The sequence below is a fragment of the Micromesistius poutassou genome (genome assembly GCF_964030765.1).
Source record: "Micromesistius poutassou genome assembly, chromosome: 13".
Classification (NCBI taxonomy): domain Eukaryota; kingdom Metazoa; phylum Chordata; class Actinopteri; order Gadiformes; family Gadidae; genus Micromesistius; species Micromesistius poutassou.
Window position 1 is genome coordinate 9,742,079 of NC_140283.1, and position 18,395 is coordinate 9,760,473.

Genomic DNA, 18,395 nt, shown 5'->3' on the forward strand with positions numbered 1-18,395 from the left:
GATCATCTGGACAAACACACTAAGCAGTCATCCTCAAATCCATGTGAGGAGGTAAAGACAAAAAAAACACAAAAAACTGCCCTGTTATTCTTTTGTTTCCCAAATAACCTTAATTGTCCCTTTCCATAAGCTATTACCATCACACGTTTATTTTATAGCTGTGATAGCTGTGTGATGGCTGCCTTTCATAAAATGTGTAAACCTCAACGCATAAACCTCCTAGTCCTTCAGAGGCCCAATTAGTCCCAGCCCAGCCTTCCCAGATGTCTTGATATTTCGAGATCAGCCGATGACTGCACAAGAGGGGACAAGTGGCCGCTCTTCAATCATTGGCTCCTTTATAAACTATGATCGTCCAATCTTCTTTTTTCAGATTTTCTCCAGAAAGGATGGAACAAGTAAACTGTAAACCATAAACCGTTCTCTAGGCACTTAAAAAGTAGACGGTAGTCTGATGCTGTGCACGTGTGGTTGTGAAAAATGTGGGTATCCGCAATCCATAAAGGTGAAACCAATTCTTTCTCCGAGCATACGCGGTCAAGCTCTGAGAAAAAATAAAATGGGTAGCTGCTTCCATGTCGACAAGACCAGACCAGACAAGACCATAGATCAGACGACAGCATGACGTATAACGTGCAAAGTACAGTGAATCGCAAACAGAGAATCCCAAAAAACGACCACGGAAGGCAGCTGCAAGCGCTAATTAGCGCCGACCCCACGAGAGCTACGATCACTGGCTCTACCTCCCTTCCTTATTGTATTTAGCACAGGCTTATGCGTGTAGGAACCCCCGAGAATCCAGGTCAGGGGTAAATATACTTTGCTCTCTTGATGGGTTGCAGGGTTGTGGGGGGGGGTCGATAGTGTTATATCTTACATGTGGTGGTTAATAAGCCTAATTAATGTAGGAGGAGGAGGAGGATGACGTCTGCCCCATAGAGAGCTGTTCCCTGCTTCAGTTGAACTGCAGCAAATCATCCCATTCTGCTAAGCCTCTGCCTCGGTGCAGCCGTCGAGTGGGTTTCATTTCACAGTCCTCCATCAAATAACATTTGTGCCTCTACACTCACTCGGAAGGTAATGAGCATGTGTGTGGAGATGGAGGGGAAGCACTTAAAATAACATATAAAATGTCTGCTCACATCACACAGCAAGACGTTGCGAGGGATCAATCAAAGGGAGAGGCTGCTTCTGGTTCAAATCATAAGAAAGAATGGGAGTGGAATCGGCTATATAAAGGTTCCCAGGGCCGACACTCTCTGTTCAGTGATGACTAATGTTTGAGCGAAAACATGTGCTCCATTGAATATTTACTGATGCTGTGTTTTAATGTAAAATTAATGCCATGATTAACTCTCTCCAAATCTCAGTTAACTTTTAATAGCCAGAGCTAATACAGATGGATTTAACAAGACAACTGTGGTTATTAATCTATTATTTGTCTCTCACATCCACACAAGGCCCCCGAGGCTAGGCTGTCAAGCGCCGAAGCGACGAAGCGCAGGAGACCCCCAACCCCTTCCTTACATGTTGTGAACCACAGTAACATCGCTCCTCAACATCAAACTACCCAGACCATGTGGCCCCGAATGGCTGCGCCACGTTCCGTCTGAGGCTGCTCGGGGCTAAGCCAGTAGATTGGACCATTTTTGTCCTGATTATATCATGGACTCGCTTTGACCTCTCAGGCCGATAAATATATATCATCATCCTCCATTTTCAGTAGGTGAATGTTCTCGGTAAAAGCCTGGGGGGGGGGGGGGGGGGTTGTGTTACGGCGTTAGATGAGGGCCCCCCCCTCTACTCGCCGGCCCTGTCACACGGCCCCCGTTTGGTGCTCTATGTAAGTTAGCTCGTGCGACTATATATATCCCCCCTCAATCAGCTGGCTGGCTGGTTGGACCCGCGCTGACCTTCTGCTTTTTATGGGCCAAAAGGGTTCATGGGTTTTATGGGGTTGGCAGGTAAGCTTAATGCACTATCTTTGTCAGGTAGAGCTGACATATAGAGGCTAAAACTTATGGCCTCTCCGACCCCCGTCGCTCTTCCTTAGTAATAGTATCGGCGCGATCTTCCTCGAGAACTTTACAAATCTAATGTCGTAAAAATGGAAACCAAAAATGTCAAACGAAAAACTGTAATAACTTGTCAGCTCGCCGTTCGAAAGAACATGCTGTACAGACACACTCGACGTATATTTGCAACTGAGGGTCGTGTCCTCTGTCAGCCGAACCGACATGCGTGCCTCTGCACACTCGCTCACTTTGCATGTACACAGTTGTTACCGTGAAAACACTCCCAGCGTCAGGAAATGAACTGGTCCCGGGACCCTGACCTCAGGTACCTCAGGGTCGACGGCTCCGTCAGGGGAGTCAAAGCGTTCCCACGGAGACACGGTGGACAAAAGCAACCGGAGATCTATGAAGAATTCGGCCACGTACACCACTCTATTCCAGGAAGACGCCAGCACTGCTTCACCAGCGCGTACACGAACACACACACACACCCACACACACATACGATGTTAAGTACACACATACTGTGTTCAATACATACAGCCCCCCCCCCCTCTAAATTGCAGGCGATAATGAGAGCTGTCAACGTGGAGTTATTCCAAGGATTAGCCTTTTTTTTCCTGCCCCCATATTTGAGGTCATGGCAATCAGCGACCTCTCCTCCATCGTGAATAGAGTGAGCTGACTGAAGTCATTATCTTTCAGCCACAGTGAGACAAAGTGAGAGGATGAAATAGTGTAAGTTTCTTCATTATTGAACGCTCAGCCTACAAAACATTTTCTATATTAGCATGTGATTTCAATGGGCTTATTTAAATTGTGCGGTGCCTTTTTATTTTTCTTTTACATTGATTCATACGTGTATGGGGTATACAGGGCCATCGAGAAATATAAAGAAGGGCTTTTATCAAGTCACGTTGTTTGTTAATATCATATTCATGGATATGGATGTTTTTCTGGCTGGCTACCCAGAAGCCTCTATTTACCAGTGATGGTGCCCCATGTGAGCAGGGGGTCAGAGGGGAATCTACCAAATGTATCATCATATTATTCGGAAGCGGATTAAAATAAATTATTCACATCTCTCAAAAGTCCCCCCCCATCCCGCTGATTGGATACTCAACCTTCTGCTGCCTTTTGATGTTTGTGGTGCGTCAATGCACTGGGTTATCTGGCTAACTAAATAACTGAAATGGGGCTGCAGGATTTGTCAAAAGTCGTACATATTTGAAAAGGGCACAAGCTCATGGCAGAGTCCCAACTGACACCTCGGTGCCATGACCGGCTTAAATCCTCTGTAAAGAAGTCACGCTTCACAGGGTAATGAGTTCAAATTTATTCAATTGAAATAATGTGGACCAAATCTTCAAACAAACAAACAGTCAAATATTATAGTCAAATATTATACACGAGTTATGGTTGCCCTAGTCCAATGTATTAGCCAGTTTGAGAATTGGGAAAGAAAGAAGAACCCATATCTCGTCTTGGTCTTTTACCTGGCGTGTGTGTGTTTCCCTCCCGAATTTCGCTTGGAACATAAAAAGACAAATCTGTAAGACATGGCGAGAGACAGATGTGACGACAAGCACCTGTCGTCACATTCGGTATGTGACGCCACGGCTCGGCTTTCAGTCGCACGCAGCAGCTTGGGTCCAAAGGGACTCGGGGAGAAGAGTTTCACAGGCACTATCGATAAGGACACAGCCGGAAGCTTAAAGCAGAATGACCTCCGCCAACCTGATATCCAGCACTTAAGCATCAACGGCGAGCATTCAGCATTCATATCACATGACGCCCCCTGCGTTACTTCAGGCCTGGCCCCGCTCCAAGATAACTACCATACGACACTGGTGTCACGGTCATGAAGGGAAGCCATACACAATATCTTGTGGAATCCGATCCCCCCCCCCTCCCCCCCCCCCCCCTTCGCTTTGTCTTTGAACCCGTCTCCGGTGACCGGCTGCCGTCCCGACGCGGGCATTCCGATTTCTTTTCTTTTAAGGGATGGAGGCTCAGCGGTACTGTAGACACATCCATAATTTAGACTGTGTCGCACGCACTCATCGCAGCCTTAAAGAAACCTTGTTTCAGACTTGTGTTTCTTGCGTGACTGAAAGGATTGCCACACAATGGTACCTCTGGGTGCAGCGCAGAGGAGAGTGCGTTCTGAGATTCATTCCGGTGATGAAATATAGGGGGAATGATAAAGCTCAATTCTTTGTATGTCTCTGTGTATAATATATAATGTATGTGTGTGTGTGTGTGTAGGGGGGTCGGGGGGGGTGAGGAAGGGGTGCGTGGTGCATTAGGGGCGGGGGTGTTGAAATGTGGGCCCCGTGAAGCACTTTCACACCGTGACCGCGAGTACTGGGCCGTACAATTTTTTAAGTTCATATTTCACCGAGATCACGGCGGCGCTTGGTTCACCCAAAACAAAAAGGAGGTATGCGATAACTTAAACATGATGCGTTCATTTTTCAGCAGCCTCCTTCGCTGATCTAATAAGCATTGATTTATTCCACTAATTTCCCGAGAGCAGCCATTGATCCGTAAGCCTCCTCTCCCCCGCTCTGTGTACGTATCGACCCGTTCTTTCAGGGCGTCAACCTCAGCTGCCCCCTTCCCACACTGATCTCATGCTCCTTTTATACTGATTCGGTCGATGTGGTCCACAGAAGTTGTTTCCGTGCGTGCTGTGAAAATGTATTCTGCTCCGTGTTCCTTCTCCTGCCACAATTTATTCATATTATTCCGGGGGAAATTGTGGACTTTTGCTTTCAACTCAGCCAGGGGACTGCCCAGGGAGAGGGCATATACAGAAAGCATATTGCTTCGTATATCATATTATAACAAATAATAATATCACGTCGGGGTGGGGGGGGGGATGGACATATAAGCGTCAACAGGATTAGATAGTAATGTCGTCTCACTTTCCCTTTCAAGACCTCCCTGAACGCCAACGGTGGGCGCAGATCTAACCACACGTGTGACCACTCGGGAAAAAGTATCACAGTGTTCCCTATCGATCATTAGCCTGTTCCCATTCTGCCCTGGGTCCTATTCGCTGGACCGGAATAAGGGCTTGATAGGGTTGAGTTGAACCACAAAAGCCTTGCTACAGAGTCCATTTCCCTTGTGAGCTAATGAGCATGTCAACTGTAAAGGGCTGCGTTTAATGAGCCGGTCAGTTGAGGTTTTGGGGGGAGAGAGGAAAAGCAAGTATGTAGAAAAGAACAGATCCACAAGGCCTGTCCTTTAGCATTAAACCTTGCCTGGGCTGTGAGAATTAATTTGTGTGTGTGTGTGTGTGTGTGTGTGTGTGTGTGTGTGCAATGTGAATACTGTTCATTATAACCTTGGAAAAAAACAAACAGGGAGCAAATTGCATTATTTTGTTGGGTCATACTTAAGCCGAGGCTGAAGGTCAGTTCCTTGGGGGCATTCCACCATTCCACCGACTATAATATCCTTATTACACCCTATTATATACACCTTATATACCTTATATACACCCTAGTGAGACCACCACCATCACCTCCACCAACACTCCACAGCCCCTATTAGCTCAATGGCAGAATGAATACGAAGATGGAATAAGGTTTCGGGTAGAGGATGTATAAAGAACCTTGGCTTCCACAACACCACCACCACCACCACCACAACATGGAGTATTGATTAGGGTTGTTGGGGGTCACCATTAAAATAAGAATAAGTGTGAAACAGCAAAATATGGAAACATGAAAAAGACATGTTTGAAAATGGATCTGAAGGCTGCAAACAAGCCACGTGTTAAAAAGGGAATGTCTCTCTTGTCGCCCAAATGTGATGTTCTTTTTCCAGAACACGGGCAACTTCCTCCTTTTAGCATCCTCCGCACTGATGGTCTGCCAACGGCGGAGCCTGCATTCCTTGATCGACGCCGGTTGTTTTTCTGTTCATGCCCTGCCTCGACACCTCCGAGTGGATTCTCGTGATGATGGATGGGGGAGATCTGTATTTGAGTCCAGCCTCTCTTGCAGAGATAACCTGACTTTTTTGTCCTAGAGAAGACAGGCACATAGACAAGAGCACCATCAATATTCAAGAGCTGCTCACCGGTCCACGGCCACACCATGAATACAGATTGCCTTTGTGTATTATTGGTTAACACAAGGCTCTGTTTTTTCTGTCCGTGTTCGCTCGCACTCTAAATGTATTATCCGCAGAATGAAGTCGGTTGCAGACAGAATGAAAATGAGGTCAATTTTCTGGCATTTATTTATTTATTAAGTTTGGATTTTTTTAACACCGGCTGTAAGTATGTAATTTGTTTTTGTGTGGGTGTGCCCTAGGGCATGGCTCGAGTAGGGCTGGTGTGTTGTGTGTCGAGTAGGGCTGGTGTGTTGTGTGTCGAGTAGGGCTGGTTGGTATGTGTGTGTGTGTGTGTGTGTGTGTGTGTGTGTGTGTGTGTGTGTTTGCTGGTCGGGATTCAGGTGTGCGTCACTGTATTTCTTTGCTATTACCAGAGCTTGTTTTGTCATCCTACAATTGAATAAGCAGGTAGTCATGACAGGTAAAGGCACACGCGTGGGCGGGAAGCCATCGTTCTGTACAGACTCAACTCAATATGAGACCTAAAGTAGCGGGTCACCACGAACACCCAGACTACAGGCCAGGGAAGTTAGAGTGAACCTCTCATCGTTCCACGAAAGAGTGCAGTACCGCCTCTGACTGGAGCATTAACGGCAAACTCCTCTCCTGTTGGCTCAATCCGTTCCTCTTAACTTCTGACACGGCGGTGAATAATTTACCCTGGGGGAGCGAGCCGCATTAAAGAACCGGAGAAGAAGACCTCGGTCCCCTCCTCCTCCCCTTCACCCCATCTGGCACCCAACGCAAAACAACTGTTGATGACTCTATGTGCATGAATGTGAAAACCCTCTCTCTCTCTCTCTCTCTCTCTCTCTCTGAGAACCGGAGCCACCTCATGCCGCTGCCTTGTTTCTCCACCTAAATGGATGTGCATATTTTGTGTCCTAATCCTCCATTGCCCCCCCCCCCCCCCCCCCCCCGCACCATCAGGGATACATCAAAACCCTGCTTGTTGTTGCATAATCCAAGTGTTTCCATGCACAGTCTCCGCTCCATGAATAAACACCTTGGCATGCCCGTGCTGTAAGGCTGCCTCCTCTTCTTAAAAAAAAATATAATAATAATAATAATAAATTAAAGCTTTTTGCATATCACCTCATAAATAAGCCGAGATGCTCGTCTGGGTGGTGTTAGGCAGTGGCGGGGATCCCACTGCGGTTGAGATCCCCCGTGCTGTGTATATGGCGCAATCGCTCACTGTGTACTTGTAATAAAATGAAATTCTTCCCACTCGCGTTCCGCGCTGTGCTGATGAATGTGCTGTTTTTTTTCTGTTCCCGGTGCCTCGCCGGCTGATATTTTATCTGGGGGGGAAGTGAGCAGCACTCAGAGCTTATCTCATTCACCTGGGACCGCGGCTACCTCGAGCAACCCCCTCTGTGCTTTGGAAGTGGGGATTGCGTACATACATATACACACACACACACACACACACACACACACACACGCACACGCACACACATGAACAGACCAACACGCACACACACACACACAAACAGACACGCACACAAACAAGCAGACATGCACACACACCCACACACCCACACACACACAGACCTGCACACACACACACACACACACACACACACACACACACACACACACACAAAAACAGATATGCACACAAACAAGCAGACATACATACACTCACACCCACCCACACACATGCACACACACAAACAGACACGCACACAAACAAACAAATACAACCATACACACACACACACACACACACACACACACCAAAACACAAACTAATACACAGATATAAATCACACACATACACACAGGCACACACACATTAACCAACACATGGACTCACATGAGTTGAAATGTAACTTTTATGCAGAAGGTCATACACTGGGGATGTAGATAAAACCACAACAGCACAGGGTCCCTGCATAGGTCTGCGCATTTCCAGGAGGCGAGGATTGGAGATATCCAAGGATTGTTGCCCTTTCGGACACAGACACGCCCACAAGCAAGCTAAGGCCAAGGTAATTTGCTGCTCAGGCCCCTGTGCATAACTGAGAAAAAACAGACAACACGGCTACAACACAAGCCTCTTGCAAGTTAAACCAAGCTCGATAAATCATTGTGAGTCGTAGAGACGGCTCTCACGGAGAACTTGTTTCCAGGCGATGTGGGCCCACGGTGGTGGAGAGCCACATGACCCCATTGCAAGTGTGACTGTGTGCACAATGTCCTCTCCAGGCAGCCCAGCCCTGTGCCCGAGCCCAAAGAGGCATCACCCATTTTTATATGTGCATAACTTGTGTACATAACTGCCCTGCACCCCAGTGCCTCTGAGTCTCCGCATGCCCGGTCAGCACTTTCCGCCATGCTGTTGACCCCCCCGCCTCCCTTACAGCACACTGCCCCGCCATAGCTCCTCAACAGCCCTAAGGTGAGGCTCATACCAGCAGGAAACACACTGCACTTACGTACATAGTAGTGAATCTCTGAACAAGGCCAGGATTTAAACCCCTCCCCAGAACCGGAAAACTGCAGCGCTACACAAGTGGCTATATGGCCCCCGACACAAGACTCCTTCATCCTGCTCCTCCTGAGAAAATTGTTGGGGACACAACGGTGTACAGTGGGGCCCCCCTGGCTGTACTTAACATCTGATGAGGCAGCTGTATGTATGCTGCAAGCCTGGCGTCTTGTCAGGACCAACAGAGCCGTGTTGAAGGCTCCCCTAATGGCTGGCAGTTTTACAGCATGAGGGAAGCAGAATGCAGATGTAGGCCCTTGAACATTTTATTTCTGTTGGTTTTTGTCCATTATTTAGGCCAAATATTATGCCTTTTACAAACAAGCTATTCATGCAGTGGTGGAAAATAGAAGCGTGGTTAGGGTTAGGAATATATTTTTTTATTTTCTTAAAATAACCTATTTTTATTGTACACACATACATTATTTCTGTAAGCGTATCTTCATTAACAGCTTTGATGTCTACGGCATGCGGCATTTACATTTAATTAGTGCGTTGTATTACCGAATTCTCTCTCTCTCTCTCTCTCTCTCTCTCTCTCTCTCTCTCTCTCTCTCTCTCTCTCTCTCTCTCTCTCTCTCCTCTTTCTATCTCCTCTCTCGATTGGTCCTTGTTTCTGCTGATTGTCCTCATTACAAGAACGAGGGGATAGCCAGTAGTCCTCTATCTCTAGTCTGAGTACAGGACTCGGTGACTCATGACTAGGTGACACAAGTGTTGTTGAATCCACACACACACTGATCATTGACCTACATGACCTTTGACATGTACTCGGGTTGTCTCGGTCTCTCTCCGTTGTCATGCCAGGCACGGGGGAACGAAGATCTGTCCAGCGGTGCGCCACTAAAGGGCCTGTGTGTGCTGATTAACCAAAGGTTGTCTGGCTGGTGCAGGTCGTCTGACAGTGCAATTAGTCAGAGACGGCTATTAGGTTTAAGTCTGCCTTTGTGCCACGGCTGTGTCTGTCATAGCGTGGTCCTCTTTACAGAGCTGGTCATTGTCATACGCAAAGACTCAAGGCTAATGGGTGTCAAAGGGAAACGGGGATCGCTTTGGACGCGTAGAAAATGGCTCTGCCGTCCTATTCCTTTTTCTTTTTTTTTTATCCCTGCTGGGCCGATTGATTTAAAGTCATTCTACGCTGGGTAGACCTTAGAGAGAGAGAGAGAGAGAGAGAGAGAGAGATACTATGCTCATTGCTCCCTGCAGCATGTGTTAAGGGGCGTCACTAAAGACCCTCTAAACAGGGTCAGGGAGAAATATCTAGATGGTGGGAGAGAGAGAGGGAGCGTGCTCAAACGAGAACTGCAACAGTAAACAGAATCCCCAGCCGCCTGGATGTTTCCCTAGGCCTCTGATGGAGGGGCAGAACACCTACTCTGAATCAACAATTACATAGAATTATCTGGGGGAAACTGCTTTACAGCTTCAAGCTACACGCCATACATGGGTAAATGAAGAACTGAGAAACAAGAGAGAGAGAGAGAAAGAGTGAAGCATACGCTTCTGCCCAATAAAAACCAATAACAGCTTTTGTTCGTTTTTTTTTCTAGAAAGTTAGACGCCCCGCTTATTCCATGGCGACTATCTCTTAGTTGTTCAATCTCACACATTGTGAGGGTCTGTGGGTGCCCCTAGTGGGAGAATTAAACTTTAAACAAGTTGCATATAGCTTATTTTTTTCGGCCTCCATTCAGCCGTTATTCAGTCCTTACGGAGCCATGTTCATGTTCGCCTGGCCTGCTCCACGAAGCCCACCACCACACTAGATCCAGTGAATAATTTACTGGCTATTAAGTCACATTGGTTATACAATATTCATAAGGCGGGCGACGAGGAAGCCCGGGGAAGGACGGAGGATAGGGTAGGGTAAGGGTGCCATTTAATGGAAGGCATTAAACGGGCTGTGCTGTACTGCCCTGTCACAGGAACTCTTGTTTTATTCTTCTTGTGGCCTGGCCTGGGCTGTGCTCTAAATCTGGGTAGATCTAGGGATAGAAATAAAAAAATGTAGGTTGTAGTGCGCTTTAATGCGCTAACCCCCCCGAAAACTGGATGGATGACACCTCAAACTATCATTTGAATATTTTGGCATTTATACTAAAAGGAATTTGTTTTAAACTGCACGCAATTGCCTTCTCTCTTTAGAAAAAAAAAAAAAAAAAAGCCTGTCACAAGGAGGGGATGAATAGCCCATTTAAAGACAATTGTGCATTCAATTGAGAAAAGCAAAACTCCGGTCTCATCATGCGGTCGAGCATTCTTCTTGATGCCAGTGGAACAGACATTACTGGGGATAATTGAGGTATTTTGTGTAGTGTAGAAAATGCTTATGGCATTATACTGCGATGCAAGCATTCATTAAATGACTAATTTCTCAGTGCTCTGGCAGTAATTCTTGTTTTTGATGCATGGCCTTCACTTTCATAAAGCTCATCAATCCATTGCCAAATACCTAAGAATAAACAATCCTTATAAAAAACAATTTAAATGACAATAAGCTGAAATGAAGTGAGGAATTGCACACAGCAGTGTGGTTTCATTAGGCTCTGATTGAGCCAGGAATTAATCATTTCTGAATCAAAGTATACTCGTGAATTATTTAACTATTCTTTCTTGATCGGGCGTTTGTTTCATTAGTTAACATAATAAAGGAGGCTTAACAATCCTTTCAAAATTGGATTGCTTAAACATTATGATTTAAGACCTATCTATTTTCATTGTAGTATCATTTATTCAGTTTTATATGTAGACATGCTCTAAATTGGTCACAGATTTGTGTTTATTCTTTTTTCTGTATTGGTATTTCCGTTAAGAGACTACTATTTTATTGGGTCACTGTGTGAGGTAGAGCACACCCTACATCTTCATTGGAGCATTTCACTACAAAATCAATACACGCTAACTGCCCCCCCTTTCAAGGCATTTTAGAAAAAAACATTAAAAATCCAATAAATGAGAGATTTCTTGCGATATAACTACATGAAGTGTGATATCACCGGATCAGGGGATGGTCTTTTATGGTCTTTTTAAAGGAAAAGGTTAGTACTTTCACTGCAAAGTTCAGTGCATCCAGTATATTTCAGCAGGGAATAAAGGTTTCCCTTTTTTCATTCACTCCAGCCTTCTGAGTCTTATTAACTAAACCAATCTGCAGACCCAGGAGCATCCAATGGGATCAGCATGCATGTATGCACGCACACACACACACACACACACACACACACACACACACTCTTCCTGGCTTGTTCGACTCATTTGAAGCGATAGAAGACTTATGGTTGAATTAATGGAAAAAGGTCCATCGTGGAGAGCAGTCGTTTCTCGCTGCTCCGCGACTCGGCGCTCCGCCCTGTGACCTCACTGTGCTCCACAACCCCCTCCTCTCTATTTTCCACTCAAAATTCATTTTTAAGGGAGACGTTCCAACAAACCACCCCTCGGCGCCAACTCCCCACTAACAGGCATGTGATGGCACTTCTAATGGTGACATCCGTTACCCCGGCAACCGAGCTTGAACGCTCCGATGCAATGAAAAGGATAGCCTACACTGCCCCCTGTTCTAGCCTCAAGGTTTTTACGTCACGTTCTCCCACCATCGCCGGCTTCTAACGGGGAGAAGCAGCCCTGTAATGGGTCTGTCCGATGCCCCAATCCTTCATACCCCTTTGGCCCCTCCCTCCACGAGAGAGGGGCTCAATAATGCAAGTCGCTGGTCAGCCGTACATCCACCGCTCTGCTCTTTATTCCATCTATCTATATCTACCTCTCTGTTTGGTTTCAGTGCCCGCTATGCAGACACAGGCGTCGTCTTGCCCACAATAATAAATAACAAATGAACCCTCCAGCGTTTCAGCAAAACAGGCTATTGTTGTTGTTTAAAGGAGTTGCTTTAAGTCCCCCCAGTCTTGTAATATGTTTAAACATTGAACATTTCCCTGCTTGTTTGCTTTGGTTTGTTTTTGCAGGGATTGGTTGTGCAGGGATTTCTTTGTGCCATTCTCGTTGCTGATGTTATTCGTTTCCCTCATTTGAGACTTTTTATTCTGCAAGGAACATAACACACACACACACACACACACCGTGTTTCCATGGAAGCATGAGAAGCAGTAGCTTAGTACCGAATCACTATTTAAAGGAATTTGGAAGAGTAAATATACCAAAAACATATTACACATATATAAACAGAAATATAGCCATAAAGCTCTTTGATATCATGACAATGCGACGTGGAGCTAAGCGGTTAAGCCCCTCGGGTTCTGTTGAAGGGACAGGGCTGTCCTTGATCCTCTGTGGCAGGTGGGGACGTTGCAGCATGACCCTCTCATTAAGAGCCCGACACCGAGCTCAGCAGGGAGGACTCCCGCTGTGGCCTTCCAGCCATGGCGTAGCGGGGGCACCAATGTCCACCCGTCTAGTGGGGTCTGTCCTTAGAAGCCACTCTCTCCATCTCTCGCTCTCTCGCTCTCTCCATCCCTCGCTCTCTCCATCTCTCTCCGACACCGACGGAGGCCCCGCGTTGGGGGTGCATGGTGCGTGGTGCGTGGTGGGGGGGGGTGGTGGGGGGGGTTGGAGATTAAAGATTTGCGCCTGGCAGCTCCTGAAAGACGGGAGTGCACCAAGTTGAGGAGGGAGAGAGAGGGAGAGAGAGAGAGAGAGAGAGTGAGAGTGAGTTGCCCGTGGCAGTTTCACATTCTCACCTAATAAGTGAATGACACACTTGGCAGAGCTCCCATGAGTGGGTATTAATCACCATTAGGTGGAAGGCAGTGCACCGTGCAGTTCCACCCCCGCTGGGACTCGTCCCATCTCCTCCCCCCCCCCCACCCCCCCCCCCCTCTGCTTATCGCCGCTGGTGGATCCGCCGTGACTCCGTTGATCCCCCCCCCCCCCCCCCCCCCCACACACACACACACACACACACACACACACACACACACCCCCACTGGGATGAGCCCTCCACGTTCTGATTGGAACCCCAGCCTCTCCATGTAGTACACTGAGTCGTAACGACAACCCCCTGCTCAGGCCTTGGCCTGGTTAAAAACATCACTTTGGATTAGCATGCTAAATTAAGCAGGGCCTTAAAAGAAATGCTCAGATGCAGATGACGGCTCAATTGGAAGGGGGCCTTTGAAAATATAATAGACATGTTCAATAGACAAAGATATTTATTGTGTTATATTTGATACTGCGTCGCTGCCTTGATGCAGTGCGTGAGGTGGGAGCTTCTGTTTGAGCACAGGGTTACTTCGGGGGCAGGGCCGGGGGTGGTTACACCATTGTTTGTTATCGGACGGCTTGACGGAAGGCCTTCACAGGCTTTTATTTGGTAGAGTCACAGGGCCAGGGCAGCACTGAGATTGTTCGTTAGCCTCAACGGTAGAATTCTATCTGCTTTCATAAGAAGCTGCTTTTAATCTTTCCCCGAGTCCCCGACTTATACACAAAAGGCTTTTTTTTTTTTTTATTTCTCTTTCAATGTTTAAAATGTGCTCTATCAACCAACTTCCCCCTGCCCGCCCCCCCGCACAGCAGCGGCCGTAAAGTCAACTTCCATGAACTGGCTGGACTATAGGCTAATGATTTATGTATCTAGATCCCACGGGATTCATTATGGCTGTATCATCTCTCACCCTCGTTTGGGCCAAATGTCTTCTTCCCTTTGCTAGGCCTCTATAATGTACACACACACACACACACACTTCTTTCTCCCCCTCTCTCTCTGTCTCTCTCTCTCTCTCTCTCTCTCTCTCTCTCTCTCTCTCTCTCTTACTCTTTCTCGCGCACACACACACACACACACACACACACACACACACACACACACACACACACACACACATCCATCAGCAGATCCACTCATCAATGCAGAAATCTCTTTTCATCAAGTAGCGTAAACAGAGTACGTTTGTTGCGGTTTTGTCAATTTGTCTAAAGTGCCTTTACACACGTCGACCCGTCTGAGTCAACCTATTTGTCAGTTTTTTTGTTCGCCGACTCATCCTTCACCTGCTGATGGCAAATGCATTAGTGATTTGCTTTGAATGTGACAACAAATCAAAAACAAATGAATTCAGGCCAATCCGTCTCTCATTCATTTCATAGTGCTGTGCGTGTGTGTTCGCTCACACGTGCGTGTGTGCTTGTGTGTGACAATGTGCTGCGTCGACAAAAAGCAACGTCCAGACATACAGTATCTCGGATCGATTGAACCAGTCTGCTGGTTGGGTTCCATTGCGTTTGGAGCAGACACACTTGGCAGCACTTAGCTCTGGTGGTTCTGTTCCACCGCCTGGCCCCCGGGCTCCTATCTCAGCCTGAAGGACACATGGGCGGGGGAGCGCCCCGCCCCCCTCACTCCCACCTTAAACATGGCGCCATTAATGGACTTACCAGCGCGTCTCCCAGCGCGCGTAAAACGCCTTATAAATGTAACAAGTGTGAAAGTGCAGAGTGAAAGTGGTCCCCTAAAGTGAGGGTTGAATTCCCGTTTGGGAGGCGAGGGAGGGGGGGGGGGGGGGGGTGCAGGGGGGATTTTAAAGCTGGCGACCATTTCTTTTCTTTTTTTATCACAGTTTGCTTTGCGCCGTGTGTGTACTCAACACATTTTAGGCCCAACTCCTCTCCTATTAATCTCCCACAGAGTTGTAACCAACAGAGTGGGCCTAATGCCTCCTAATTAGTGTAAATGGCTCTGCATTCTGGGGGGACGTCTTTTAGGTGATGGATGAAGCAAACCCAGTGGATCTTTCTGGGAGATTTTTTGGAGGACTTTTTCTTTTGGTTTTGTTTACCGCTGACTTTCAAATCGAACATCTTATTAACTACACTGAGTGAGCCGTTTTTAATGTGCACTGTAGCGTGTGTGTGTGTGTGTGTGTGTGTGTACTCAAACTCAAACTCCCCCAAAGCGATGTGGTGCCCGGAAAAAAATGTGTTGCACATCAAGATCCACTTGATGTTGTTCAGTGCGTGGATGGTCTTCCGGGAGTGATATGGTCTCGTGTCTGGCGCTGGGTCTAATGTAACCCTGCTGTCTGCTCTTCTCTCTCTGTGCTCTGCAGCTATGCGGCTGTGGCCTCCTGGGAGTGGGCATCTGGCTCTCGGTGTCCCAGGGCAGCTTCGCCACCTTCTCGCCTTCCTTCCCCGCACTATCCGCTGCCAACATGGTCATCGCCATCGGCGCCATCGTCATGGTAACGGGCTTCCTTGGTTGCCTGGGATCCATCAAGGAGAACAAGTGCCTGCTTCTGAGTGTGAGTTGGCCCGTCGGCATGCCTGAAGGAGTGATTCTTCTGTTATCTCTCTCTCTATCTCTCTCTCTATTTCGCACTCTGTCTATCTCACACTCTCTCTCTCTCTCTTTCTCCCTCTGTCCATGTCTATTTTCTTTACTTAGAAATACGTCTTCTAACACCTAATACTACTTCATAATACCTAATACCACAAAATGAATGTACTATTACTGGTAGTGGATGAGGTTTACCTCATACCCCCCCCCAACACACTCAAACTTAAAACTACTACTATTGCTACTACTTTTATGGCCAAAATAGATACATCAATGTATATATATATATTAATATATTCATAATATATATGTAGCTCAGATATATGCAATTTATTCAAACATAGACCTTTCCGTGAAATTTCTTTGATTTGATTGTACAATAAAAGATGAAAAGGTATGAAAGACATCTCTCAAAGTAAGTGGTGAACTTCACCTTGACACTTTATTCATAACACGGAGCCTATATAAGGGTTCCCACTTAACCTAATGGATGGAAGGAGAGCCCTGATTGTTAGCAACAGAGAAATGCATTCAGAGGGAGAAATATTTACATTTACATTTACATTTAGGGCATTTAGCAGGGCCCCGCTTTTATCTAATTATTTAGCGAGAAAGGTTTGTATTAAACGTTTTGTATTAAACCTGTCGGGCGGGCGGAGAAGGGGAGAACTATAGTCAAGAGTTTTACTGTTCTGCGAATAAAGACCAAACAATCTTGTCTATTTCCACGGATTTGGTCACGACTTAATGAAACAATTGAGAGACGGAGGGCTTTCATGTCTGTTACATGGTTGAATTATGCTGCAGAACTAATGGCAGTTGCTACTCTCTGGCTTAAAAGAGCCGAGGAATAGTCTATACAATACAAGAAACCTTCTGACTAGACCTGTAATTATGAATCAAGTTATTCAAGCGTTTCTCATTCCCACTGGAGTCTGAGGGGAGACTTGCCTGTTGCGCCATTTGGTACTTTGGCTAACACTTTCAGTAAGAAAGATAATGTTGCACACAGTGGAGCCGCATACTTGTATGTTCTTGCAAGACAATTGCAAAGATGACCTATGTTGATGTTGAAATGGTGTTCCTCATATCAATAGCAAAAGTCCTTCTCTTTTTAAGATTTCTCTCAAAGATGAAATAAGTCAATTTCGAGAGACAAAGAGAGCAGCGGAAATTTGGGGACGTGATGCCCATCTGACATCCAAATCTGATGTGATTATTGTTTGTGTTCTTTGTTTTGTGGCTGAGGCAGGATGTCTTAAAATGGCTGTCATTTATCAAATGCAAATTTTAAATGTTTCCTGGCATGGGTACTTTTGCTATCTCACTGAAGCACAAATTGTTGACTCTCTCTCTCTCTCTTTCTCGCTCTGTATCTCTCTCTCTCTGCAGTTCTTCATTGTCCTGTTGATAATTCTCCTGGCAGAACTCATTCTGCTCATCCTGTTCTTTGTGTACTCCGACACGGTAAGTTTTTACTCAACTTAACAATCAATAAGATCAATAAGAGTTCAATATGCTCCTATTCTGTAGATGTGAATACATACCAATGCCATTGTACACAAATCCTCACCCTCTCTATAGTTTAGAAAACGACACGCCATAGACAGACACACGACAAAGAGGCTGCATAACCATACAGAGGTAGTCGAGTTTGGCTTGAGATGTGTTAGTTATTTCTGTCCCGGGGTGGTCAGAAGTCTTTTACCCCAGCTGTCCATGGTCACACCGTACGGTGTGACTCCACACCCAGCCAGTTGGTTCCTCCTCATCACTTCAGCATGTGACTGTGTGTTTTTTGTGTGCGATTTTGCATCAGTGCGAGTGTCTTTTCTCATGACGTCTACGTCGGCCAACGCGGTATGCAGAGCACAAGCGAAATCTCGTGTCTATGTGAGATGGTTTCACACTGACCACCACCTCCACCGCCACCCTTTCACCCTGCTGCACCCATCCAGCCAACAGGTGTTTTCACGCAGCGTCCGGGGAACCCGTAGATGAAACGCTCGGGGGGCTGTTCCAATGACACAGCGGTTGATGGATCCTCTATTTATACACTCACGCTCCTTCTATTCCCCTCTCCCGGGGACATAGGCTAATTCCCGCTCTTTGTTCTGAAGTTATTGCTCAAACCGGGTCTCGAGGGCCGATAAAGGAATTCATTTAGAAGCCCATCCGTTCTTAGATTCCCATCTGGATCTCGCGGGCGCCCCCTGTCAGAGGTAAACATGTCTGTTGTCTTATCTCCCGCGCGCTAAGGGCTTAACTTCTTGAAAAAAAAAAGAAGGCCCAAACTCCGATTCTTTGGGCGGAATCCTAATGCGGTGCCTCTCGACTGCACCGCCGCCGCTTCCCATCAAAAATCGAAGAAAGTCGAGATAAGGCTGGTGGAGGATTTTCAGAATGAGAATTAAAAGGATCGCATTAGCAAGCGATGAGCGCTCTGGCTCGCGGGAGC

At 46.6% G+C, this 18,395-nt stretch overlaps 1 protein-coding gene across 2 annotated transcripts in view; it reads left to right on the plus strand.

Annotated features, from left to right (window-relative positions):
• The window catches only part of tspan9a (tetraspanin 9a), a 139,101-nt gene that overhangs the window by 105,883 nt on the left and 14,823 nt on the right, over positions 1–18,395 (plus strand). For both annotated transcript variants that reach the window (XM_084477126.1, XM_084477125.1), the window contains 2 exons: positions 15,711–15,902; positions 17,330–17,404. In XM_084477126.1, coding sequence (XP_084333252.1) covers positions 15,711–15,902; positions 17,330–17,404 — 267 coding nt within the window. The remainder of the gene's footprint in view (positions 1–15,710; positions 15,903–17,329; positions 17,405–18,395) is intronic.